This window comes from Chelonia mydas, chromosome 9 (assembly GCF_015237465.2).
Source record: "Chelonia mydas isolate rCheMyd1 chromosome 9, rCheMyd1.pri.v2, whole genome shotgun sequence".
Taxonomy (NCBI): Eukaryota; Metazoa; Chordata; order Testudines; family Cheloniidae; genus Chelonia; species Chelonia mydas.
In genome coordinates this window covers 74,622,170-74,649,833 of record NC_057855.1, presented here as the reverse complement: position 1 = coordinate 74,649,833, position 27,664 = coordinate 74,622,170, and the positions used below count along the sequence as shown (strand labels likewise).

The 27,664-nt window shown below is 39.3% G+C and overlaps 1 protein-coding gene across 2 annotated transcripts in view; it reads right to left on the bottom strand.

The window, feature by feature from the left end:
• Positions 1 to 1,995: 1,995 nt before the first annotated feature.
• The window catches only part of BRWD3 (bromodomain and WD repeat domain containing 3), an 87,575-nt gene continuing 61,906 nt past the window's right edge, over positions 1,996 to 27,664 (bottom strand). Inside the window, exons 26-41 of one of the 2 annotated variants that reach the window (XM_043522808.1) lie at positions 26,881 to 27,005; positions 26,562 to 26,644; positions 25,875 to 25,986; positions 23,739 to 23,800; positions 23,482 to 23,637; positions 22,741 to 22,861; positions 21,526 to 21,651; positions 21,356 to 21,437; positions 18,929 to 19,054; positions 18,026 to 18,082; positions 17,118 to 17,258; positions 16,345 to 16,497; positions 14,166 to 14,329; positions 13,552 to 13,649; positions 12,976 to 13,134; positions 1,996 to 9,946 (exon numbers count right to left, since the gene is read on the bottom strand). In XM_043522808.1, the coding sequence (XP_043378743.1) occupies positions 9,171 to 9,946; positions 12,976 to 13,134; positions 13,552 to 13,649; positions 14,166 to 14,329; positions 16,345 to 16,497; positions 17,118 to 17,258; positions 18,026 to 18,082; positions 18,929 to 19,054; positions 21,356 to 21,437; positions 21,526 to 21,651; positions 22,741 to 22,861; positions 23,482 to 23,637; positions 23,739 to 23,800; positions 25,875 to 25,986; positions 26,562 to 26,644; positions 26,881 to 27,005 (2,541 nt within the window). In that variant the 3' untranslated portion in view covers positions 1,996 to 9,170. The remainder of the gene's footprint in view (positions 9,947 to 12,975; positions 13,135 to 13,551; positions 13,650 to 14,165; positions 14,330 to 16,344; positions 16,498 to 17,117; positions 17,259 to 18,025; positions 18,083 to 18,928; positions 19,055 to 21,355; positions 21,438 to 21,525; positions 21,652 to 22,740; positions 22,862 to 23,481; positions 23,638 to 23,738; positions 23,801 to 25,874; positions 25,987 to 26,561; positions 26,645 to 26,880; positions 27,006 to 27,664) is intronic. The other variant, XM_037908960.2, reaches the window with a different exon arrangement.

The window sequence follows — 27,664 nt, the reverse complement described above, 5'->3', positions numbered from 1 at the left end:
CCTGTACCTGTACCAGTCCCAAACCCTCCTCCTCCTCCTCCCCAGGGAGTGACTGCTGCCTGCTTTCCTGAAGCCTTCCCCAGCAGCCCCCATCTGTTGCCAGCTACCTGTCTTTATACATGCCCCACCTGTTCCTGCACAGCTGAATCTGTTTTTAATTAGTTCCCTGCTCTCTAGCTCTTCCTACAGGTGCAGCCTATGGAGTTGATAGGACTGAAAGGGGTTAAGGTGGCCGGGCAGGCCAGTGTGGTCACCCCATCCCACAACTCTTCCCATCACTCCAGTAATCTTGCCCTCAACTTTCCTTTCCCCTTACAGCACAGAAAGCCAGCTGCTCATTCCTTATTTTGGGTCTTGGGAACTTCCGTGGTCCTCCAGCACCATAAAAATGTGCTAACGCAAGCTATACAGATGTTGGTGCTCTGAAGTTAGCTTGTCTAACCTGGCCCTTTGACTCCAGACACCCACACAATCCCTGCAGAGCCAAAGAGAATTGTCTTTAAAATTGTTTTGCAATTCCATTACTCCCATGTAAGCAAGAGAATCCCACACAGGTATCCATGTTCATGAATAGTGCACAACAGTCAGGAGGTCAGAGCAGGTGGTTTGTGGGAGATGCTTAGAAGGTGGATAAGAACTTTATACAAAACCTGTAACAAAATTACAGGTGAGAGACGAAGAATGAGGACAGCATCTGCTCTCCCATTGGTATAGTTCTTGGAGAAGGGCTTCAACGTGCCAGATAATCTTGGATTTATTAGTCTATTGGTCATCCTGCAGAAATCCAAGACCAGCTGGAAGAGTCAAATGGAGTCCACCAGCATTTCCATTAGAATGGGTTTTTACCCTCATAATTCCATGCCCCTTGGAAAGACCATGTGCTCTGCTAACTAGGTAATTCACAGTATTTTGCTTTAAATTGTAACTGGTACAATGCTAAAAATCTTCTTCTTCCAAAAGCACTTGGGCAAACTAAAACCACTGTCGGAAACTCTGCTCACTTTGTTCCTCAAAATAACATCACTCTAAAATGTGAAATTCCCCCTGGGGCTGGCAGCCAACACAAAGCTATCTTCATCATATAACACCATGTTGTGGCTGCATGAGAGGGTAGGGGAAGTTGGGAGCCCTGCCTTCCTGCTCTCTGAGATTGAAATAACTGTCCCAGGGTATGGTCTATAATGTAGCCTCCCGACCTATTCGTGCTTTATAGTTGTGGGTGAATTTAATCTCCCCAAGTCCTTTCATGCTTCCCCCCGGAAGCCAAGTAACTCAAGCTTTACACCACAAATGTCATTCTAAATGAGCAATTTGCAAATTAACGGTATTAGAAAGTGCTAGATTGTCCCCTCCATTCCCATAAACAGAGGTGACCTAGACCTAACGTTTCTGAGCAGGGTCAGCTCCACAGCATTGTTTCCTTTCTCTGACCTGACAGATGCCACTAGCGAAATGCTCCACAGGGAACAAGCTGTTCAGCATTACTCTCCACTCCTAAAAGAGGGAGAAATGCTGGTTAAGGTTGTAAGCTGCTAAGGGAGGAGGGGGGTCCAGTACCATGAGACCTGCCACCGTGGAAAACGTCCACAGCGGTGACTTGGAGGAAGCAGTTGCCATTAATACCTGGGCAGAAAATGCTGCTAGGAAGCATGGATGTCCATGGTATTCTGTGCCAGGGTCTGCTCCTCTCCTGCTGACAAAAATTCAAAGGGCACTCCAGGCATGGGAACTGATTGTATTTCCTTTCCCCCCATCCTGGCTTATCCGGTATGGCCCAAAGATCTTAAATAAGGAATGTGGGAGCTTTCCATCAGCCAGTCAACTGATGTTCCAATGATTACTGTAGTATAAAAAGCATAATTTTCTCTAACTTCAGTGTAGAATTATCCAGAGCTAAATCAAAAGGTGAATTTTCGGTATGCTTAGTTAAAGCTCTAACTAGTTCACTTGTCTTTATAATGTCTAAACTGTTTAATAAGTAATGCAAAATCAAAGTAAGATTTATGGTTTTTTATTAAGACAATCCCACAGCTGGAAAAATGAAACATCCTAAATTACATAAGTGACTTCAAAAAAACGCTAGAAAAAAATCTTTACAAATTTACATTTTTACAATACAAAAACTAACAGCTCGTTGCATATAAATATTACATTTGGTCTGCCATCAAGTGGCATTAAAAATCCCTGAAGTATTCATTTAAAGGGACCTGAGATAGCGGATGTGAAGATATGGGCATAAATATCCCCTTGAAAAATCAATACAGGAACTAGACATATCAGTTCAAATCAGTTTTGTGCATTTTTGGTGGAGTATTTTAAACTGTCAAGAACACCGAAATGTGCGAGGCTAGACAGCACCATTTCATTGTTCCAAGCCCCTCAACTGTAAAAACTGATATTTCTAAATGAAGTCTGCTGTAATGATTCTTATGTAAAGAATGAATAACTTATATTAATATTCCTAGGGAAAATTTAAAAAAATCAGCCTTAGATATCGGAGTATGTTGGGTGAATGCCACTTACTGAGAAAGCATTTTGAAAAACTAAGTGGGGTATCTGTCGGTCAAAAAAAACTGTAAAACCACTATGAATGGTAACACCATATAGCACAGAAACACCAAATTTATCTTGCATTCAAACAGACCCTTTCGCTCTCTAACACTTCAAGCGCTCTCCCTCTTACACTGCCCTTAGTGCATACCTTCCCGTTTTCTGGGTGCATTAAACATTTGTGACGCTATCTTCTTATTTATAAGAGACTCGGAAATTGTTCTAATATGCCTGGAAGTTTAAATATTTTATGATGAAATCACAAAGCATAACTGTCCTTATCTATCTAGGAGCATTAGTTTGTTTGCATTTTCAGCATCAAATGCTGAACTTAAAAGTTCCCATTTAAACACTCTTATCAGATTTGAGGTACCCACATCCATGCATATATATGTAATAGCACCATTTTCATACTAGAGTTAAGGCTGTGACAGCAATTCCACTGGAAATCTAATTTTTCAGGGATTCATAGCAGTTGCAGAAATTTGCTGTGGCCTGAAACATAACATAGTAAAAACGTACAAGCTTCCAACAGGTCTTTGTGTTTCTATCACTAAAAACCAAAATTTTGCAGGCTATTACTTACTTACATAAAAGAGGTTTTTAAAAAAAATGTGTAAACATTCGATATACTAATATTTGAAAATTAACTACCGCACATGTGCAGTAATTTTCTAGAATACATACTTGTAAGAACACGACAGCTTCCTACATTACTAAATATAAATTTATCCATAGATTGTTAACTGCTCCTTCAGTCTATCAAGTAAATAATTAGCATTTTATAAAACTTGCCATGACAGTTTAAAAAAACAAAACAAAACCAAACACACCAAGAAATGTAAACACAAAAATACATTTTAAAAACATTAAAGTAGTGATACAGACCAACAATAGGAGGATACACTAAGTTAAGGCTGATAACATCCTTAACCTAAAACTGGTTTGTTTACTCTGTCATCCTCTGCACAGGTTAAGGGTGAATTATTAGTCTTGAGTGAGTCATTAAATGCATTTTCTCATTTTAATACTTAATGATTTGGAATGTTCATCGAACACATTATATAGACATCTAGGAGCCATATTTTCAAATATTTACCAATATTCATCTCACTTTTAGTAGTCGGCTCTTCAAAAACATTGTCAGAAGCAATACATTTTAATTTTTCTTTCCTTAATTTTTAATTACTGTACATGGATATTTTACCCATCACACACCTGACTTCAATTATATTCAGTATTTATATACTATACAGTTTTCATATTTATGTGCAGAAGAAATAGCTAGGTCTACATTTATTTTTTAATCATAAGGGAAGTTGATTAAAACAAACAGTATAAAGAACTCAAACTGAAATCACCCACAAGTTGGTTTCCTAACTGTAAAAATTTTTGCCTCCTCTTACTTTTACATATCACAATTCTTGTATTATAAATATGACAGATAATTTTCCGACATGGCTCGTTTTTCAGGTGAATTACTCCTCTCTTTTTTTTTTTTTTTTTTTTTAAAGAAAACATACCATCGGCTCTCTCCTTTTTAATCTTTGCTTTGCAGTTTGTGAAGTTGTTAGGTTTGAAAGTGAGGGTTATTGCAGACTTGAAGCAGATATAAATACAGATAGGACTGAGTTAACTTCCCCACCCAGTTCAGTTAATACACTTTACTTTTGTTCTAGCAAGACCTTGCTATTGTAGGGCTCAAGCCTGCACAGACTATAGCTATGAGCAATTTTACTTGCATAAGAAGGCCCATTGCTTTCTTCTTGAATAAGTCTTTGCAGAATTGAGCCCTTGGCCCTGAACATCTACTGAGTGGAAATGGTCAGTCATTCAGCATATTGCTGCATTTTATAGGGTTTGTTTGTTTTTAAAAAGAGTACAAGTGGGGATAAGTATGACAGCAGAAAGGATGTGATATTGAGACAGAAGAGGGATACTTCATTGGGAAGCTTGAGTACACCATGTTCTGTAAGTATGACAACAGCTAAAAAGGCATGAATCCTCTTGACACTGACACAAAACGAAAAAAGGGAGTGAAACGTAAATCAGATACTACAATGATGCATGCTGTGTAAGAACCTGAATCAAGTAGTATAGGTTTCTTTCAGCTGAAAGCTCTCATGACAACCCAAGATTTACTCCCTTTTCAAAAACACACATACACTAAAGGCAATGGAGAAAACACTTTTCAGATTAATTGCCTCATGCTATTCAGCTGTTTTCAGCATTTCAGAATGCTTCATGTACCATAAGAGATCTCTCCCCTCCCCCCCCCAGGGCCCCCAAACTAAACAGATAGATAAGCTAAACCTTCAAAATATGCCATGCTGATTGGTGTTTGTGATGATGAGTTGTAACTGAATATTCCAAAATGCAGGTGAAATTGTATGCTAATCCCACTATCTCAGACACTGGAAAAGAAACACATGAGCTTTACAGGTGTTACATTAACTCACGTTCAGATAAAGAAAACGTGATAATTCAGATAATAGCATGAAACAATTTATATGGGAGGTCAGGTGAGACCTACATTTTTAATTCAAATGGTCAGAACTGGCCTGTACCTTTACCTCAGAGTGTGCAAACAGTACTTGCTCTGATTTGAGTGTTTACACTGGTGTAAATGAAGACCTAAAGTGCAGGATAATGGAGAATCAGGCCCAAGAACTTCCTACATTTCTATTCATTTACTACTAACACTTCTGGAAGGTTTATTAATAAGCATAATATGGCAAGAAAAAAAGCTTGACTTGAATTTACAGGCAAGTGACTTTAGGTGGACAGGTGAGAAAGAACCTACTGTATTCCTAATGGCCCAGCAAGAGCATCAGAGTTTAAGGGTCAGCTGTTCCTGCTGACACAATTCAGGGGAATACTATGGAGTGCAGGAGCAGCAGCATAGGCTGGCTCTTAGGAGAGGACAGAGAAACAAAGAACGGAAGGAAAAAGGGAGGAAACAAAGCCACAAAACCAGAAGGGGACGGAGCAGAGACACGCAAAATAAGGGGAGGCAAAATGGAAGTCTGGGACTGGGTTGAAGGCCTAGTGACAACATATCAGTGTTCAGGGCGAAGCTTGGGCCTGTGTGCCCTGTGCCTGCAGGAGCTGGGCATGCTGCAGAGGTAGTAAGTTGGTATTCAAAACACACAATAATCAAGCACACTCTCAAACGTTCAGGCCCCTCCTCTTGAAAGTGTGTGTGGGGGGGAGGGGGGTCAAAGGAACCCTCCAACACGCACAAATCAAATGTAGCTGCTGGCTGGTGGCTCTATTTGCAGTCCTGTTTCCTAAGGCTGGTAATGGGATGCCCTCAAACTGCTGACACTAGGGAGTGAGACCATTCAAAACTTCCATAAACATTCATACCCATTTCTGGAGAAAGCCTGGTACTTGAATATTAACTAAATATCAGCAATCTACAGCCCGAGTAGGGACTTGGTTAACCATTAGTATCTTAAATATATGATCCAAACACCTTCATACACAAGTATTAAAGAGTGGACCCAAACAGAAGTTACTTTTGGTTAAAACTGTATGAATAAAGACATTGCTGACGATTCTGCAATGAAGTCGGGGTGGACAGAGCTCTGTGCCTGCATGGAACCCCATTGACTTCAATGAGGCATTACACGGGCACAGAAGTTTTGGATTGGGGTCTGAAGGACTGGGTTGCAACCCTTTTGGTGCAAGGGCATTCTTGTTTCATTGCTCCTGCTGCAGCTATCAGGGTAAAATCAAGTGTCATGCAGCTTTAATTAAGTGGCTTCTAATTGAATTTAACGCCCAAGTAAAAGAAAAACTGTCCAACTTACTACAGTTATAATTCATCCACAGAATGAGGCTGAGAAAGAAATCAAATGTCTAAATTGGGAAAAAAAAAAATCCAGATACAAAATCAAGTAAAAATAGCATTCAAAAATATAAGTTATTTCTTTCATGCTTATAAAAAGGTTTTCATGCACAAAATAAAATAAAATTAAAAAAATTCTCAGATTCTTTACAAAAAGCAATAGCTCTGTTGTTCTAGCACACCCTGCTGTCTGGCTCTTAATCAAACAAGACATTTTAGATTAATACTTACACCACAGCAAAGTGCTGTTTTACTGTTATCTTCACAGTACTTCATTACATATAAAAGATACATTTAAGAACATATTTAATCTTATTCTAATTGTTGCTAAAAATACATTTAAACTTAGGAAATCATGATTTTTTTCAGGAATCCCCATGTTTTTCCTCCTCCTCCCCTCCCCACCCCCCCAAATAAATTAATAATTACAGTTTTAGCCAGCCAGAAATATATGAATAGCATTTCTTCAGAATCTCAGGACTTTAGCATAGGAATCTTAGCATTCATATTGGTTAAAAAGAACTTTGATCTAAAATGTGTATGATTATGTCTAGGAACTTACATATCCATGCTTTTCCTGGTTACATGGACATGAGGACCAATAACTCTAGGGAAGAATACAGAATGTATTCAGAAGAAAATGTAAGATGATAGGACAGGCATTTGTATTTTAAAGCCCAACACAGAGCTAGGAGATCCTCTGTATCCATTTCTTTGTTAAATGGAGCATCTGAGTCATGCCCAGAAATTAGTTTTGGCATAATCAGGACGACGACTGTAACAAAAAGTTTGAGAGATTTTTACTGTACCATAAATTCAGATCATTACTATATACTACTTAGACTGCTTTCTTCTCCCCACTCCCAAGCCTGATGACCCGCAAAGCATTTGTTCCAGTTATCTTGCACGTGACTAGAACTGTTGCAAAGAGAGATCAGCCTGATAATATCTGTCATTAAAAAAAAGGCCAGAAACAAATCTATTTATGTATGAGAATATACACTTCACTGTCCCCCCGCGCACTGCCCCGCAGGTTTTCCAGAATTATTGACCAACTTTTAAAAGTTGCACATTGAGGAAGAAATTTCAGAATTTCATCCCTCACTTATTTCAATTTCCAAACCTCCTCTCTCATCCCTTTTTCTCGTGTAATCAATGATTCACTATCTCAGCTCAGCTAGAGATGTCAGCTAGGTGTCTCTTCCTTGCTCTAACATGACAGAGTCCCACAAATCTTTTAACTGGACCCTACAAAGTAGAAGGCTGCAACTCTCATTCTCACTCCACAAGAACAAGCATGTTCCAATTAATTAAACACAGTCAGTCATTCAGTCTGAGGAGTAAGATACAGAGTAATCTCCTAACCCTACATTTCCCTCATAGCATTGCATACTGTATTATTACTGCCAGAATGAGTGCAAGTTATTATTTTTCAATGCAACATTTACAAGGTAAGAGTACAGTACAATGTGAATTCTCTTCTGGAAGCTTGAGCTACAAGGACTCTTGTCAATGATATGAATGGAAACTTATCAGTAATGATACAAAAATATGAGTAGCCAGTAGAGACACGATAGCTCAATTTAGGTTTCTTTGAACGTTTCAATAATCAAATTAAAAACAGAAACACAGACTTTCATTGAATAAGTGACACCAGAAATATGTGAGAGCCCACTGGCTGTTTGCCCAAAAAATTACCATCTGCTAAAAGCATATTAGGCTTGTGAAAGCTTTGATAGCTACACTAAGGTTTGTTTCAGAGTGTCAATATGATGAAGAAATGGTTTCTTCACAATTTGAGCAATTCCATCCCTGCTGTACTCATTCTTGCCTCTTCTTCAATAAGCACTGCAGAATAACATCTATTTTCTTTTAAGTTTCCAGTAGTTGTAAACAGAGGTAGCTGAGCTACTATTAAGACATGTAATGCTGTGAAGAGGAGAAACCTTTCAAATGTTGAAATTAACCCTTTGCTGCACAATCTCTATTAATGCTATAAAAATATGAGAGGACAAAAAGAAAATAGATGCAAGTAACTTTTGCATTTGGCACCTTCTGTCTAGATATTCATACTTCTCAAGTATTCTCTTTTTAATAAAGTTAATGCACACATTAGGACACACCACATCAAAGGTCTGCTACATATTTACAAGGCACCAACCCTTTTCTCACTTTTTACATGAATTACGAACCAACAGAACGCATTTCAACCCCCCCTAAACTGTAGTATAAACATACTTCAGTTCAGCACAATTCATGAAAGTTTGGCCTGGGAAGATTAAAATAATCCAAATCCTTCTTACAATATAGAAACGGTAAACATTTTATAGCTGCCTTTAGGATTGGTGTATTGTGCAAAAGTTATAATTATTACTGTGTATAAGGATTTATGACAAACCATATAAAAACTCTGTAAGAAGGTGCTATTTCTATAATACAAAAAAACAAAACAAGGGAGAGATTTCATAATCATGATTCAAAATGTCGTGCTATTATTGAGAAGCTGGAAGCTCCTTGAAACAAAATGAACTTGTAGTGCGTGGGGAAGAATTTCTGTAATTTAAGGACTAATAAGTAAGGCTTTTTTTGACCAATGAAGTGTGGCAATCTGAAGTCTTAAAACAAATGTATACTGGCATAATGGAAAAGCACCACTGTAGAAAGTGAGTGGAGTCCCCCCACAACTTGCTTGGTAGATTTTCTGGTAAAATCCCTGCAGTAGAAGGCCATTGAAGTTCATTTGAAATTTTTCCAAGATTTTTATCTGTCAATAATTCCATCCCATGAGATGGCTGACCCTGGCTTTTTCTGTCATTTTCCGCACCCTGCCCGATCTGGAAGTACCAAGATTCAGAGGATCCTCGGTGTGCACAAAGTTGTCGTTATCTGAATCATCATTATATAAAACAGTTCTCCTGCCCTCGTTCCTTGTTTTAATTCGTGGTGGCCTACTGAATCGTCCTCCAAACATATTCTCACCAAATCGGCCTCCAAATAGATTCTCAAATTCATCCTCTGCCATTCGTGCACGTTTGGCTCTGGTTGCTCCTCGTGAAGCTCCTCTACCTCCTCTGCCTCTTCTTCCTCCCCTGCCTCCTCTTCTTCCTCTGCTGCAGCCTCCTCTTCCTCCTCTGCCACCTCTTCCCCCTCTGCTCCATCTACCCCATCTGCCCCATCTACCTCTCCTCCCTGTCCCTCTGCCCTGCCAATTTCTTTTCCCACTAGAAATTTTCCTTTTAATTTTTCTTTTGGGTTTAGTTTGCACAACTTTACTGTAGTCATGATCTCCATCAATGTAATCCTGATCTGTTCTAGAGGTTGATTCAGAATCTGAATCAGAGCCACATCTGCTTTCAGAGCTTGAACTGGATCCTGACTCCCCACTTTCTGATGAAGATAAACCAGGTTTTTCTTTTAATTCTCTCTTTTTCTCCTCTTCCTCTAGGTGTTCCTCCTCTTCTGAGGCACTTACTAACTTTCGCTTGACTGCTATCCGAGGCTCTCTGCTATCCCCATTTGTAAGTGGTCCATCAAGAGACTGATCTAAACAAACACAAAAAAACAATCACTTGTTAACAGTGTGATAACAAAGTTAAATCTGAACTGCAGCAGTTCAAGGGAAAAATTCTTTTCAAATATAAAAAGGATTTTCTATCAAAATTTACATTTCTCTCAAATAGTTTGTGCTATCAGCCCTCATCAAACATCTGTTCTCTAAGGCCCCAATCAGCATTTCAATACATACTTAATATTACGCATGTGCGGAGTCCAAATGAAATCAATGGGATTACTAAGGACTGAAAGCTCAGCACACGCTTTAGTGCCTTTGCTGTGTTCGGGCTTAAAATATTTCTCCTTTCACCGTTAACATATACTGCTTGTGAAGGTTGAAAAATCACATTCATCCTTGAAAAGTGAAGCCCTACCCCATAACAAACACCACATTTTTGTAAGTGCACCTTAACATGACAGCAATTTGATTTACAAAAATATTCGTATGTTGAGAAAGGTGTGTGTACCCTTTGAGCGTTTCACAAGAGTGAAACACTTATACCTGTTCTAGCACAGCTTTGTGAACCGCTGTGTAACCCCAGATAAAAAACAAAAGCCAGGAGCTAGTCAGGACATTTCTGTTCAACTTTTAAAATATCTTCCCCCTTCTCTTCAGCTTTAATATGCCAAATAAAATGTTAGCGGTTTCCTAAAAGCCTTTGGGAAACTCCTAACTTTCTTTGAGAATTATCAACTTTTCCCATCTTGGTAACATTTTAGGGGCATTGGTTGAATCTTTGGAGAATATTTATCCCATAGTTTAGATAACAGATTTCAGAATTGTAAAAAATGTGTCCAGAAACATGACAAAGCAGGGAAATAAGCTCAATTTAATATAGCACTCAGGTGGAGAGATCACAAGTACATTTTGCTGTTTGAAACAGCAGGGTTTAAGCCCACTAAGTAACTGTTTCAGCAGCAGGGTTCACTCTAGGATTGCCAGATGTCCAGTTTTTTACCGGAAAGTCCAGTCGAAAAGGGGACCTGGCAGTGTCTAGTCAGCATAGCTGACTGGACACTAAAAGTCCGGTTACCAGAGTAATTGCGATCAGCCTCCACACCAAGATGGCGGGAAGAGCAGCAGCTGCTCAGCTGCTAATGGGGAGAACTGGCTGACTCCTGGACCCAGGTACTGGCACCATCGCTGCTCGAGGGGAGTTCCAGTCTGCCCCCCTCACCCGTACTGCTGTGCCCTCATTTTCTTGCCCTGGATCCTCACTCTGGGGACAGACCCCACCCCACTGTGCCCCGATTTCCCCACCCCCATCACACACACACACACACACACACACATCGCCCCGCCGCTGCCAGTTAATGGTTCCCCCAATTCCACCGCCCCCTCTCTGCCAGTTAGTGCCCCCACCCACAGCATGCTCCATCAATTCCAGTTAGTCATCCCCCCATGCCCCCTCAATGCCACTTACTGCTCCATCCACACCCCCAGAACCCCCTCAATAACACTTACTGCTCTCCCTAAAATTCTAGTGCCCACACACAGCATTCCCCCTCAATGCCAGTTAGTGCTCCTACAGTACCAGCACCCCGCAATGCCAATTACTGCACCCCCACATACTTGGGAAGTAGGGCAAGGCTACTTTTCTGTGAGTTATCAAGAGTGTCGATTAATACATTTCTATTCAAACAATATTCTGAGATGCCTATTCTAGCGACAGTTTTTAAAATAAGTTTGATTTAAAATACAATACTTTCTTAAACAGCCAAAAATCACTTCCCAGTTTTTCAAAGAACTATTTAGACACCTAAAAAGACTTAATTTCTACAAAAACAAATCTTAGTGTGCATAATACACCAGAAGCCATAAAATTTGTAACAAATTTAGAGATTCTAAAACAGAAACAAGATGATTATGAGTATGGAAAATGGGCCGGGTAGTTAGCAGCACCTGGCAAATGGTTTGCTGCATTTTATAGCAGAATTACATATGCTGCCAGGTTTGTTTGGCATGATCTTGAGATATTATGTTTTAGCAAGGCATTCTTGCCTGGATAGCTGAAACTTGCCTTTTCTAAGTTTGTGGAACTTCTCATTCACCCACGCCCTTAGAAAAAACTCAAATTCCTGTAATGTTTGGTATCTAACAACACATAGAAAAGAGGTGGGATAGGCTTTTAACCAAGTTATAGGAAAATTTTTAAACTTTTTTTTGGATGTTAATGGCGGTGGTACATCTCACTTAATGTAGATGCACTTAAATGTGTTTAACCCTCATTTAAATGAGTTTAATTTAATTTAGTAGTTTACTAGTATGTGCTAAACAAGGATTAAATAGGTTGAAGTGCATCTACATTAGGAGGTATCATCTATTTAACTACACAGACTTCAACATTAATTTAGTTAAGATTATATTAGAAAAGTTGTACAGACAAGCCCTAAGTATTAGGCCACAATTCCAAATACATGCACACTGGGTAAATGTCAATATGTATTTGTATAATACCACACTGAATCAGTTCATTAAGTTTGCTTCATTTGAGTTTGCAATCAGGTTTCTCTTTTAAAAATAAAAAAAGTCCCCGAAAAAGCGTGTGGGGAAAGCCTACCTACAGAATAGGTGACACATTTAATGAACGCTCCTAAGGATAGAGGTTTTTTCTACATGATTTTTCTGTGGAGAATTTTGTTGTAGAAAGGCATCAAGTATAAGAAAAAAGTTTTCCAAAACGCAAAGAACAAACACTTCTTTTAAACCTGTCAAGCTGTTCTAAGTCTCAAAAATCAGCACCATCTTGCTCAATCACACCAGCTTCCTGGGAGAGGAGAGCGAGCAGGGGAAGAGGGGCGCCCTGGGGGAAGAGGCAGGGCAGGGGTGTCTGGTTTTCAGCAATTAGAAAGTTGGTGAACATAGTCCTCATGGAGATTGAGGAGCACACTGGAGAACTGTAGATTTATACCACATATTGCAGCGCAATAAGTGTTTGTCTACAGTAGTCCATAGATACCAGAAGCAGATTTCTTTTATAGTAAAACTAGTCATCCAAAGAAAGTATATAACTTCCAACCTTGTTTAACTGGTGTGGATTTACTCCTGACTAGTCTATTTTTCCCTGGATCAATGTTATTTCCACTTCGGTTCTGTGTATTTAACCCAGATGAGGATGGTTGGCCCTCTGTTTCTTCACCAATGGCTGAACCCAGAGCCTCCTCAGTAGTATCTGAAACTTAAAACAGGACATAATAAACTCAGATGATTTCCTTAATCTCTCCTTATACCGACGTGCTAGGGCACTGTGCAAACAATCAGATTTCACAGGTCCAAAATGGCTCAGTCTTTTCTTTAATTAATGCAGAGGAAACAAATTTTTGATACACTAGTAACTTACAAGAACTTGAGGGATGTATCTAGTTTGCATGTAGCCTATGCCAAACATACTTATATAACCAAAATCTTTAATTATACAGCAATTAGATACTAGCCTTTGATAGATTAATACAACAAGCTTGTTTAAGATCAGCAATAAATACCCCTCAGCTTTTCTTCATGCTGCGGTTATTAGGAAGCAGCAGTGGAAATACTTCAGGCACTCCTGTTTTCAGACTTTGGCTCGGCCATGTACACCATTTTTTATTCTACTTACCATGAGATGAAACTGAAGAGCTAGTCCTAGTCAAAGGCAGTGAGGTATTCTGGTTGATTTTAGGTTGCATCTTCACTTGTTTCTGTTTCCCTTTAGGGCTGAAGATATGAAACACCACAAAAATAGACAAATGTTAACACAAAAGGATTTGAAAAGCAAAAAAACACACGACACTGTTACCAGATCATCAGTGTAATTTTGATGTTTAAATGTAACAGGGAGCATCTGACCTTTTGTCTCAAAGGTTACACAGCTGTAATAATCAAATATATAACAAAGTAAAAATATTGGTGAATTTATTAAAGGAATACAACTGTTCAAGAACAAGATTTTTATCTTGCTTTCCTAAAAGGAACATATAGTTTGCTTTGTTACTGTGTTATAGAAATTAATATGGCTTTTATACAGTTCCTTTCACACTTTTATACAGCACCCCTCCCCTTGTTAGGATTACGTACGAGCCTCAGTGTTTAAACTCACAATCTGGTCACCCACAGAAGAGACTGTACTGTAAAATAAGCCATATTGTTACTGCCTTCTTATCCGAACATTAATTTCCCCCTAAAACAGAGAATTTCAAAATAAGCAGATAGTGAGTTTCATTATTAAGTTACCTGGATGCTCTGCTACTAGATGGTGAACTACTACTGCTCCTTAGTCGTTTTCGGTATCGTGGCCTATTTCTCTTCTGACACTGCATGGCCAACTTGTATTCAGAGATGATGTTTTTAATATGATTTTCAAATAAGGCAGATAGTCTAAGCGTCATGCTATAGATCTGGAGAAAGAAGTTATGGCCAGATTTACTGACTGCTCTAACTGTGGAGATCAATTCCATGCAAAACAATGTTGCAAAGATTCACAGAAATATATCAACCTCCAATATTCCAAAAGCAAAATCCATACCGACAGACAACTGCGAAAATCATAACACGTGTACTAGTATAAAGAAGTCATCTGTATTCTAGCTATAGAAATCAATAATGAAGTACTTCAGAGTTTATGGTCTTAAAATATAATTAATTTTATTTATTGTACAAACCAAATAGATGACAAACTAGACAAACAAGTAATGAGGTACCCCTAATAAGAAAGGATTAAAACAATTCATTAAACCCCCTGAAGTCTCACGTGAAGTTAAACATCACCCCCCCCCCCCTTTTTTTTTTTTTTTTTTGCATGAAGTCAAGTTTAGCCTATTTAACTAAAGGCTAGATTTTTGATTAGCCCCAATATAGCTGACAGAAAAGCCTGGTAAGTTCAGTGTAAGTACAGCCAAGGCATCTCACCCTCTGCACATCCAAATTAGCGCTGCCTGGCTCATGCCTCTGGCACGAAGAGGGAAGGGCAGGGACTGCACATCTGATACTCCCCTACTGTGAGTGAGCGGAGAGGAAGGGGATGAGAGTGGGAGGAGCCACAGCTTGACCTCCATATACAGTGGCTAGCAGACTGTATCCAGGTGTATGGAAGTGGGGGGAAGCTTTACCCCAAAAAAGGGTGAGGTAATTTCCTCAAACCAGAACAAAAGGAGAACACTTTAACACTCTGAGGGTTTGTCTACATGGGGAAGTTAGTGCACGTTAAGGTAGAGTGTGAATTCAAACTGCACTAGATATTCCATACTACTCCCCATGCAGATACTTACACTGCAATCCAAGTGTGCCCTTGGGAGGTTTAGCTTAATGCTTTTTCAAAGTGCATTAAGCTAATGCACACAAGGGCACTATACTTATAGCACTAGCTACTGTAGGCTTTTTCTCTGTGTGGACCACCCTGAGTCACAGCCCATTCCACATGCTCAGCGCGGGACAGTGCACCTATCTGTCACCCAATACTCAGAGCTCAGCCTAACAGCCCCGTCTAGCTCCAAACAGGTTTCATTCTTAATATCTGATGCACATTCCATTTCCTGCATGGCAGTGGTACCTGAAATGGTAACCAGCATTCTTTCAAAATATGTTAAATGGTGGCATTAAATGAGTGTGCCAGGACAAGGGCATTACTTTTTAATATGCATTATTTTCCTGCATTACTAAAGATCATGCCTACATTGGTTTTGCTTGGCTTCTGGAATCACAGTAGCATTACTGAATTTCAGCTCTCGCGTATATTACCAGAATAAAAACAGCTCCAACTTTAGACAATGTCAACAGATGAATTAAAAGTAATTTTAGTAACTACACCCGCCAGTCTGGGTGACTTTACAACAACGACATTCCAAACAGAAATAGCATAAACACTATTATTTTTAGCCCCGCAGTGCGAGCCCACGTCAGTTGATACAGGTTCTCCAACTCACTGACATGGGTTTTTCCTGCAGTGTAGATATACCTATAGTATCTAGACCAGTAGTTCTCAACCCATGGCCCACTTGCGGCCCAATCAGCATGCCCCTGCAGCCCATGTGACATTCTAAGAGCCATACAGGTAGTATATATAGGGTGTGGATGCGGCCCATATACCACAGAGAGCTGCATATGCGGCCCACAATGGTAAATAGGTTGAGAACCACTGATCTAGACCATAACTACAGTATTTCTGAATGTTGTGCCTGAAAGTTCTGAAGAAACTGAGACATAGTCACCTGCATGTTCTGGGAGGGCTTTGCAAAGGGAATTTATTATCCTAGATCCTTAAAATGATAAAGACTGTTCATTTATATTTAAAAATATCATGTTACGACCTCCATCTGCACATTCCAAGTGCCATTCATTCCTTATATGAAAGTGTGATTGAAGATCTTAGAAGAAATGGCCTGAGATGTCATGTATCCATGTTTTTATTGCTTACCCGTGACTTTTTATTAGGTGTGTAAGCTTTAGAGTTGCAGAATATTAAGCGAACATCCTTGTAAAATTCCAGAGGATTGGTGTAATTTCCTGCTTCCAAAGTTTCTTTCACAGTGCTGAAATCCATTGGAGTGTCTACAATATCTCGATAGTCCTACAAAAATAATGTATGTAATATTAACACTAGGTAAAGTTATCACTAGCTGCCATGAACTGGTTAAGTAAACATTACATGTGCTTTGCTTCATGTCCCTGTACAGTCCAAGCTCTCTCAAATTTATCCTAACTCACAAAATAATCAAACTGTTCCACAAACTCTGTTTTAGGCTAAATCTTCTAGCTACAAGACTCATATTTACAGATTCCAAGGGGCTTTGCTGGCACTCAAGGGTTCACATTTCATCAGAGGTGAAAATGAGTTTAAATGGGCTAATTTATGTTCCTCTATTCAATCACACTAACAGAATGTGTCTGGCAGTCTCTGCTCAAGAGATCGTGAGATGTAGGAACAACAGGAGGGTCTGAAGTGCACTGACTGAGCTCTCTGAAGAAGGTGGCTATTTCCTGCCAGCCCTATTCCTGCTCAATCCAGGGCTACGGGTCCCTCATTTTCTCAGAGGGAATTAATTTAGCATTCATGAAAGAAGACAGACTGTGACTGACAAAGAGGAGCTCAGTAATGTATCCAGCAGCATGAAGAATATATGAATTCTTAAAAGACTGAAATATTATAAGAATTTTTTTTTAAATTACAGAAAGTAGAAATATATTTACAGGATAGGAGAAGAGATCAACTGGCTGTCTAAAAGGCTCGGAGTCCTCACGTTCATATATTAGGCTTAACAACTGCTTGCACTGTTCTTTCCAAGCATCAGGGCTTGCTTTGAAGGGCTGCCTTTTTATTGGTCGTCTTACCTGAAGATTTTAAGGGAACAAAATAAAAGCTGTATTTTAATAACTTTTAAAGTATACAGGTTTTTGTATCTACTGGTCTTGGCTTTAAAATTACTATCAATGTGCTCAGACAATGGTTCAAAATTGAAGTCCATAACTAAAAACATGCAACAAGAGTTGAGTGGAACAACAATACGGACTATGCAATTTACTGAAGAATGCATTTTCTCTTTTAATAATATAAAAATATCCAATTCAATATCCATACAACATTTTAGATGCAAGAGCTGTGGTTCAGAGCTTTGTATATTTTGGAAAGGCCGCAATGCCTTATTGGCTTAAGGAAAAGTTGCTCATTAATTACCATGGAAAAATAATTGCTTGTTGAACGCTAAACTTAGCTATTACATGTAATATATGCAGCCTTCCTTGGCCATTAATTTAATAATAGTATGTATTTATAAAGTAAACAAATTCAATATTTTTTTGTCTGAAGGAGCACAAGTAGCTTGTATATTGTTGGTTAATGCTCTTGTACACATATCCAAAGCATCAGGACCGTAACAGCCACTAAGCAATCAACAAATTATTTCTATAGTAATATAAGCTCCTGATCCTGCCAACATTTACACATGTGCTTAAACTTAATATGTTAGTATGTACAAGCAGTCTTACTGCTGAGTAAAGTTAAGTCTTTGCAGGATCAGGCCCTAAGTGAGGGACTTTAATTCTGTGGACCAACCCAACTCCTAGAGCATAAACTGGACGCAGATAAGTTATTTACTCACTCTTCTTTTCCCACATGAAGTTCCAGGCCCATCTGAATCTACATCTACTTCTGCTACCTAAAGGAAATGGTAATGATTATGCTCAAACAAGTGTTAGCATGAAAACACAGAACAAAGCCAAACTATTACTGTGAGAATAAATGTGCTGGGTAAAATTACTGCAATAAAAAAAAAAAAAAAAAAAAAAAGATTTAAGCAAAACTAGAGTTATTTTTTTTTACTAGAACTTCCACCTTTTATATTTTAGTATCTTTAAACAGAAAAGCTGCTTCAACTCCCTGAGTTTGTTTCTGATGTGTGTGCACATATATAAATATACCTATACAGAGATATATAAAAAAATTAAAATGGATGGATGAGGTAGGGTCCTGTAAGACCCCAAAGAGAATATACAATGTATGTTCAGTGCTCTTTGATAAACACCCATTTTTTCCATGGTCTGAGTGTATAAAAACATCTTCTGTATTTTCCACAGTATGCATCCGATGAAGTGAGCTGTAGCTCACGAAAGCTTATGCTCAAATAAATTGGTTAGTCTCTAAGGTGCCACAAGTACTCCTTTTCTATTCATTTAGTTACATACAGGTTAATTTTAAAACAGAACAAGAAATAGCACAGGACCACAAACAGAAAAACACCTTGCTTGACATGTAAAATGCAAGAGCTATTGTACTACAAAAATATGCAACAAAACATATTTTATTAAAATTATTTATCCCACATTTGTGAGGAAGGAGAAAATGTAGAGATGTTTTGTGCTTTTTACATTACTAATATCAACGAACATGTCTAGCACAATACACTTACGCTGGGCTTTTTCAATGAAGCTAAACATTTAAACACTAAGGTCCTGATTGCCAGTCCCCTTCTTTCCACCAAAAAAACCTATGGGAGGAAGCTCACAGGGTGGAAAACTCCATGATGATCCCTTGCGGAGATTCTCACATTTTTCTGCTGGGGAGAGGTAGGGTTTGCTGCCCTGAGCAATAAGCCACAATGTTTGCCAAGTAAATGTGGATCCCAGGGTATCTGCAGGAGGCCAGCAGCATCCGTGTAGACGAGTGGCTCTGGCACCGGTCCCAGTGATTCCACTGAGCAGCATTACTGTCAGGGACTCACCCTAATTGCAGCTGCACCCAGGGACCCCCCCTCAAAGGAAAATCCTCATTGCAGAGAGGGCTTCATGGAAAGCTAATATAGGCCTATGCTGCATTATCTTTTCTGGATGAGCTGTGTGGTGCCAGAGGGTGGGGAAAACTGCATTTCCCCGAACATGCTCACGCTTAGAGGGGTCTGGGAAAAGGGAACAGGATATGGCAACAATGCCAGACACTGCTGATCACAAAACCACATGGGAAGGATGATTCACACAGACCTAGGAGATACAGTCCTCCCACATGAGTCAAGTGGGTTTGTGAAGGGAAGCTTCAGGATTTTAAGTTACAGGAGCCCTTTATTTTATTTAAAAAACAAACAAACATGCATTTATTCAGAGAGACAAGGTGGGAGTGGTAATATCTTTTGTTGGAACAACTTCCATTGGTGAGAGAGAGAAATTTTCAAGCTTACACAGAGCTCTTCTTTAAGTCTGGGCTACAACACCACTGCATATATTTATTTATACAGCCTACAAAGGGTTAAACTACCTTCAACACGTTTATAAAATAGCAGCATTTTACAATATTAAAATCTTAGTGATGTCACACAAGAGTTCTCCTTGAACACCAGAATCAAGGGGGAGGGAATCTTTCTGGTTAGGAGTTTCTCTCAAACCCATTGAGGACAGGGTAGGAAACTGCAGGGTTTGTCTTATACATTTTCATGTGTGCAAGAATGGCTGAGAGAGCCAGTTACCCCTCTTCCAGCCTCCGCCCATGCCAGTTTCTCTAGTTTCTCTTTATAAGGACTTGGCTTGTTTAATGGCAGTCTCAGCCATCCCCCTCCTTCACCATTTTCCTTCAGGAAGCAGCAGTATTTCTACTTCTTGGTGAAGTAGTGGGACCATTTGCTGGCCGCCTGGCCTGAGGTCACTGACAGATGAAAGAGACACCAAAGCTTAAAGGGCATTAAGTGCTACTGCAAGGTCACACTACTATAGGTGTTCATGAGATCATGAAAATTAGAAGGGAAACAAAGACCCCTAAAAGCCAGTCTTGGCATCTAATTAAAGGAGGAACTGATTTTCATATTTTGGTATCAACTCCGAATGGCACAGACCCTGAACCTGCAAGGTACACTGCCGACTTAAGTCAATGTTGCATTGTGCGGACACTGTGGTGCTCCCACACAAAGCCCTTTGCAGGATCAGAACTTTATTACAGTAATTACTTGGATCAAGGGGCCCACAGATGTCAACTAGGGAGACTTTCCATTGGCTTCAATGAGGTTTGGAGCAGACACTTAAACAGGGTGATTTTATTTTTTTTCTGGGGTGGGGAGGGGAGATTTGTTAAAGGAAAAAAAAGATTTGCCACAACAGTGATTAGGACAAAAGTAACAACCACTCCTTTCTTACCCTCCAACACAATCGTTCCACTGTATTCATTCTGGTCTGTTATAAAAAGCTATGAATGATGTGTAATGTTTATTCATTTGGTACAGATGTTCATCCAGCAATCAGTTTTCATTCAAAGATTTGAATAATAGATATATTGGGGAGAGGGGGTTGGAGAGGGTAGATGCAAATGATCATCATAAATGTGTCCCACTGTCAATGGCTCATACACCAGAACCTGAAAGAACTAAAGGCAAAACTAGGAAGTTGTAGCTATTGGCAGTCACCACATCACAATGGAAACTGCTACACTGTAATATTCTTGAAAACTGCATTTTTTAAATAGATAAAAAAGGACAACAGTGTTAAAACTTTGCAGCAGTTTCTGTTTGTCAGTCATCTTTAAAAGGCAAAACCAAGAAATGAAAAAAAAAGTAAAGTCTCAATAGACAAAATCCACTATGGTGCCACTTGGAAGGTGGACAGATTGTAGAGAGATGACTGCCCACATGGTTTCTTTGGAGTGAATAATATAATATTGTTACCTCATGCATTTCCCCCCAACTCTCAGCATTTCCTCTCCATATGAGAGTGAAACTCAGTCACTCAGGGAAGACTCAGATGGCTAGCCAGCCTCAAAGAATCAATCTTACTAAATGCGGAGAGTTTATCGTCCAAGACCATGCCACACTAGTCACATAACTATTCTTCTATCAAACCCCAAAGCGATTACACTTAAAAAAAAAAAAACCCCATAAAAATCTTTAAACTCTGTCCATCTACTGAATAAAAAAAGAGCTAAGTATGCTTCTGATGATCATGCTTACTGCTCTTACCTCCTCCTCTTCATCAGTACTGCTTAGATCTTCTGCTTTCACTTTATTATATACATCCAATATATCAGTACAACTCTGATCCCTGCAGAGCAACAGGACAAGTCAAAATACATTTCAGAACTGGTTTAGAAACCCAGAAATGCTGGCATAAGGAAATACAAAGTACTCACCCAATATAGTGAAGTAAGACATCAGTTACAATTTTGGCTGCTTTAACTATAGGACTTTCTGGCTCATTGAAAGTCCTAGCATTATGCTCGATGTATCGAACCTCCCACATCAATGCTGAGATTCTCCTGAGTGAGGGGTGGGGAAGAGGAAAGAAAAATGTTATTTTCCTTTGGTGCCATAAAACTTAGTTAGAAAAGAGGTAGTCCTTGCAAGCCCAGCACCAAGACACAAAGCTTCTGTTCAGATGGCCTGGATGTCTGGCATTTGCAGGTTGGCAGTGGCAGGCTCCATAGCCTATTACCTGGTAAGGGAACTCACATGCCAATCAACAATGAAAGGAATTGCCCCAGCTGGAAACAAATGCAGTGAAGGAACTTGGCAGAGTGGTCCCAATGGTAAACGTTGGGCCTCCGAGGGAAAGGAGATGAGGCTGATAAAGGTACTATTTGCTGCTGCCCCAAAATCAGCTCAAAAAGTTGAGATGCTACTAGATGAAGGCAAGATTATTGAACTCCCCCTAAGTTTGCCGCACTGGAGAGAAAATATCAGGCGCAAGAGCGAGAAGAGGCGTGATCAAGCAAATCTGAACGGCCGCCGATATTTGCAGGATGGAAGACACAAGGCAGATGTCTCAGATCAGGAAAGAGAGCAAGGTCCAGAAATCTGGTTTTGTTTTTGCAACATGACCAAAAAAAAAAAAAAAAAAAATCAAGACCTATTCTTTGAAGATGGGGTATGGAGTCTAAATCTTATGCTGTAGACCTGCTGAGGACACGGATTATAGTAAGTGACAATATTCACTGAAGTTATTTGTTGAGTTCCAATACATTCAGCTCAGCAGATCATTCTAGTGCAGCGGTTCTCAAACTATGGGTCAGGACCCCAAAGTGGGTCATGACCGCATTTTAATGGGGTCACCGGGGCTGGCTTAGATTTACTGTGACCCAGGACCAAAGCCTGAGGGCTTCAGCTCTGGGCATCAGGACTCAGTTTACAGGCCCCCTGCCTGGGGCTGAAGTCCTTGGGCTTCAACTTTGGCCCCCCTACTAGGGGCTTAGTCTGGCTCAGGCTTCAGTCCCCCCTTCCTGGGGTCATGTAGTAATTTTTAGTGTCCGAAGGGGGTCACAATGCAATTAAGTTTGAGAACCCCTGTTCTAGTTGGATACATGATAACATACACAAGAATTTAAACATTAGATACAAATCAAACTGACCTATAAAATCTGTTTTCAAGTCTCCTCCTGATTGTGGTGAGGTCAGTTGGGTAAGCAACTACAGTGCAATACATGGGATAGGCACTAAGGTCCACTGGAACAGCAAAGGGGTTAGAAATATCTAAAAACAAAAAGATCAGAATCAGTTAGACTCCACAGATGACAACCCTGGCCGTATGGTAATAACAGAATTAGATCCCTTATAAAAAGAAAAATCCAGCAATCGTTGGCCCAACAATAAATATGTCTACAGTCATTTTGCTCAGTGAGCCATGCTGAATGCCCACGGGATGAAAATGAATTTCCCCTTGCATGAACTACTATATTTAAAAATGCATTTTTTGTTAAAAGCTGCATTTGAGATTTCCATGCCGGTAGCTGTTGCTGAAAACTGCCATCTCATATAAACCTTGAAGTATGGATGTCCAACATCAGAAATTGTAAATCGGATTCCTTCCTTGTTTAACAGCATTTAAATAAAATAGTTTCATACCAACACTAGTTAAAACTAATTATATTTTGCTCATTAGGGACTGAGTCTAGCTCCCTTGCTATCATTAGACATGAAGGGGAGCAGGACCAAGCCCTATAATGATGAAAGTGTTCCTGCAAAGGGTACCTAGAGGAATAAGAGGCTATATCCAAAGTTTTTTTGTTAAGTAAATTCCCCCCCCCCAAAGAGTCATTTGACATCATGCTGATTTTCCTGATGCTCCTGTAATTTATTTCATGCCAACATACCAAGGGTCAGAAGATAATCAATCCCCTTAATAACTCGTTCACATTCTTCATCTCTGGAATGGGCCCCCCATTCTCCTTCTTGGGGTTTATACAGCAGAGATGTCAGTTCCTCTGGGGACACGGGAACTCCAGCACCAACCTCGTCTGGATAAGCAGCTAAAAGAAACGGGAAGGATTCAGAAACAGTAAGACATTAATGCCATGCTGATATAATTGTACTGACATGGAAATAATAATTAATTCAAAAGCATATTTACTTCCTTCTGGAACTGGTTCCATGTCCCATGGACTCATCTTTTCTCTTTCGTTGTTGTCCCAGCTATTTAAAACAAATGAAAACCATATTACATACATGCAAATATTTAATTTTTACCTATTTTCATTGATGCATGTAGGGTGTAAAATTTCTTCCAAAAGAGACTTGAAATAAAATGGCAGTGTGATCTTCCCAGAAGTATATTAGAGATTGGCCAGAGTCACAAGTGGATCTCAGCTTCCCTTATGATTGGGGGTATTTCGATCCAGGGTTTTTCTTCAAGCCCATCTCTAATACATAGAGTACTGGTCAAATCTCAGCAATGTATCTGCCTTAGCAATGACAACAATTAATAAAACCTAATGTTTGGGAAGATTGTTTTTACAGCAGTCAATAACTATTACCACTAGGGAAAAATGTCAAAACATTTTTGTAACCACTAACCACAGATTATTTTTGTAACCAGTGACTGATAAATTACTATTTTTAACAAATGCTTTTGTCAGATGATATCTACCAGAAAAGGCTGTAATATAATAGCTACAGATCACTTTTGAGAATCCCAGTAGTGCTCCAGAACAACACAATATTTTGGTTACTACTACTACATGAACAATGATACACAAGGAAGAAATCTGCACAGCTTCTGTAACAGAAAATGGTGCTTCTCCAATTTGATAGCACACTTTGAGCAAGTCGACAAGAGAGTGGATATTGGAAAAATGGTTGATTTTATTTACTTGGACTTTTAAACAAATCCTTTGACTAAACAGGAGGCTATTAAGAAACTATTTTGTCACGGGATAAGGCACAGTCCTGCCATACACTAGCAACTGGCTACCACCACAAAAACAAACACCCCCCCCACATTCCAAAAAAGCCACCGTAGGGACAAATCCTTGTTTTTCAATGTGACAAAATGTTAACAGTAGGATGGCCCAAAGAACCACACTAGGATGGCTATTTTACACATATATTTAGCAATGATCTGAAAAAGCGGGGAAACAATGAGGTTACACAAATTGCAGATGACTCAAAATGATGTTAGTTAAAACTAAAGAAGACTGAGAAACACTAGAAGGATCCAACAGAACCAGGCCAATGGATAGCATAAGGTTAAATGAAATTCAATGTTGACAAATACAAGGTAATGCACATTGAAGGACAAATCTGAAGTATTCACACACATTGCTGGGTTTCAAATTAACTGTAACTATTCAGGTTAAAAGCCTGAGTTGTCATAGAATTCAACAATGTGCATGTGCAGCACACAAAACGTTTCGCATAAATGAATGGAACAGACAATAATACTGTCAGTATTATCATGCCATAATACAAATCAATAGAATGCCCTCACCTGGAATATTGGCTCAGTTCTGGTCACCCCATCTCAAAAGAGATGACAGAAAAAGAAGGGGTCCAGAGACAGGTGATGAAAATTATTAGATGCAAGGAAAGACTTCCATATAAGAAGCAATTACAAAGACTGGGACTTGTTAGAAAGGAGACTAATAAAAAGGAGACATAGATGTATGCAAAATAAAGAATAGTATATAGAGGGAATCTAATAAAAACTAATAAAAAGAAACTTTTTAAAAGACAACACATAATTCAACTGTGGAACTCACTGTCACATTATTCAGAAAGGGAATTCTACACTTTTGTAGACAACGAGAAAGTCACGGTTACATTAGATAGGATTAATTTTTTTAAAACATTTAAAGCCTCATGCTCCAGCACATAAAAGACAACCACTGGCCAGAATAAGAATGAAACCTCCCCTATGAGCAGGTTATTTCATTACTCCCACTACATGGTTGCTTGCACCTTCTTCTGAAGCATTTGGTGCCACTGTCAGAAATAGGATACTGGACGAGAAAGATCTGGTAAGGCAATGCCAATGTAACAAGAACCAGGAACGCAGTGTAGTTGTCTGGGGCTCTAATTCACATCAAATTGCACTAAAATCCCAAAATTATAGTTTTGGGAGTCGGTAGGTCACAAAGAAAGGGGGGCTGTTTGTTCATCTGAATTTTTTTCCCTTGATGCACACATGTAAATTACATATAAATACGCAGAGAAGAGACACATAAGTGCTTAGATATATCAAATATACTGCAACTACAGTAATCCTTACTGAACGCTGTAGCACTGGAAGGAACTATCAGGATATTCTGCCTGGAAAGGCTGCTGACTCTCCACCGTTCCAAACCACCAAGCATCATCTATTATACTGCGAAACCTATCCCCTGTAATTAAATTTTTTTTTAAAAAAAGTTAAATTTAGCAATGGAGTAATGCACATAATAATTTATCTATTTCTTATGTAACAGCTAAAACACCTTACTTATATAATAAAGTAAATAATTTATAGGATTCTGTATGTCTACTGCATTCATCACAGCAGCATACAGAAGCCAAAAAAGACCAAAGAAGGGCATCTTTACATTTCTGGAGATTGACAGCAGATTTCCCCTAGCCTATCTGAGCATTCTAGCTTTATAATATAACAGTCGTGATCAGAAATCATTAATATGCAAATTGTAGAAGTGACAGACTATGATTTTTTTAAGTTTAAATGCTAGAAAATAAAACATAAGGTGTTTACATCAAGAGGTGTGTTAGAATGCTCTCAAAGAGAGGACTGCACTTGAAAAATAATCAGTACATTTAAAAGTGAACAACCAATGACTTACAAGTGCTCTTTCATTAAAACTGGGCAAATATTTACATTTTAGATTTAGAATAAAGACAATGAATTGCATCCTGTCCAATACTGGTATTCAGCATGCCAAACACACGGATGTGGTAAAACGGTACTTACCAATCTGCCAGTTCCTTTCTTTGGCTTCATTATAAAACTGATGCAGCACAAGGAAATCAATAACATCTGGCATATCATGGTACCTATAAAATAACAGAAAACAATATTACTTCTAAACAAGACACTGCTCCCACAGCCATTGTTCTCGTGTAATCCCATAGGCAATCTTTTTAGTCTTCAACTACCATTTCTTGTTCATTGCAGGAATGACAACGGCTTACACAAAGCCTTCAGCTGCAAGGAGAGCAGAAAAAGGGGATTCTAGACGATTTGTAAGACTATTTGTTTTTTTGGAGAAATGATTCAGTCAGCTACTCACTTAATGGAAAAAGATTCTCCTGTCATTTTGCCTGAGATTGGATCTAGAAATGCAAGCTTCAAGCAGCAGAGTGTAGGAGGTCCGACTTCATATTTAATTCCTACAGTCTTCACAAGTTCTTGTTCCTAATTATCAAAACACAGTGTGGGTCAATATTTATATTATTATTTTATTTCGTTAAAAGCAGCATATTCACTCATATATATGCACAAAGAAAGGTATGTATTTATAAGATTACTTCCTCCTTCCAGCCTAGATACATCTATCAATCATATGCTTCATTCCTAAAAATCCAAGAGCATAGTGGTCTCTCTAGCAAAGAAGGGTGAGAGGGTACATGATACTCCTCCCCCCTAGCATATTCCAGCAGGCTGGCCATAATTTGGTTAACTGCACTGGAAAGTGTATTGGGGATGGTGCATTTGTTCTTCCAGAAGCAGTAGTGGCCCTAGGGGGAAATCTCTGGCCAACGCCACAACCTCAAACCTTTGCACGTCAGGAGGCAGCACTAGGGGAAGCAAAGTATGGTCTTTTTAAAAAGAAGATTTAGCATGAGCTAAATGAATGCCTCTGGAAGTGCTAGGACTTGAGGGGCAATACCTGTAGGCATTATGCCTCTATAAGGCTACATCTGCACCTGGGATTAGGGGTGTGAGTCCCACCTCATGCAGACATGCTTATGCTAGCTCTCATCCAATGGGCATGTCAAAACCAGAAGTAGTGTTGTGGCGGCACAGGCTAACTGCTCCCGCGTGTAAACCCACCTGGATCCCATGGGTATGTT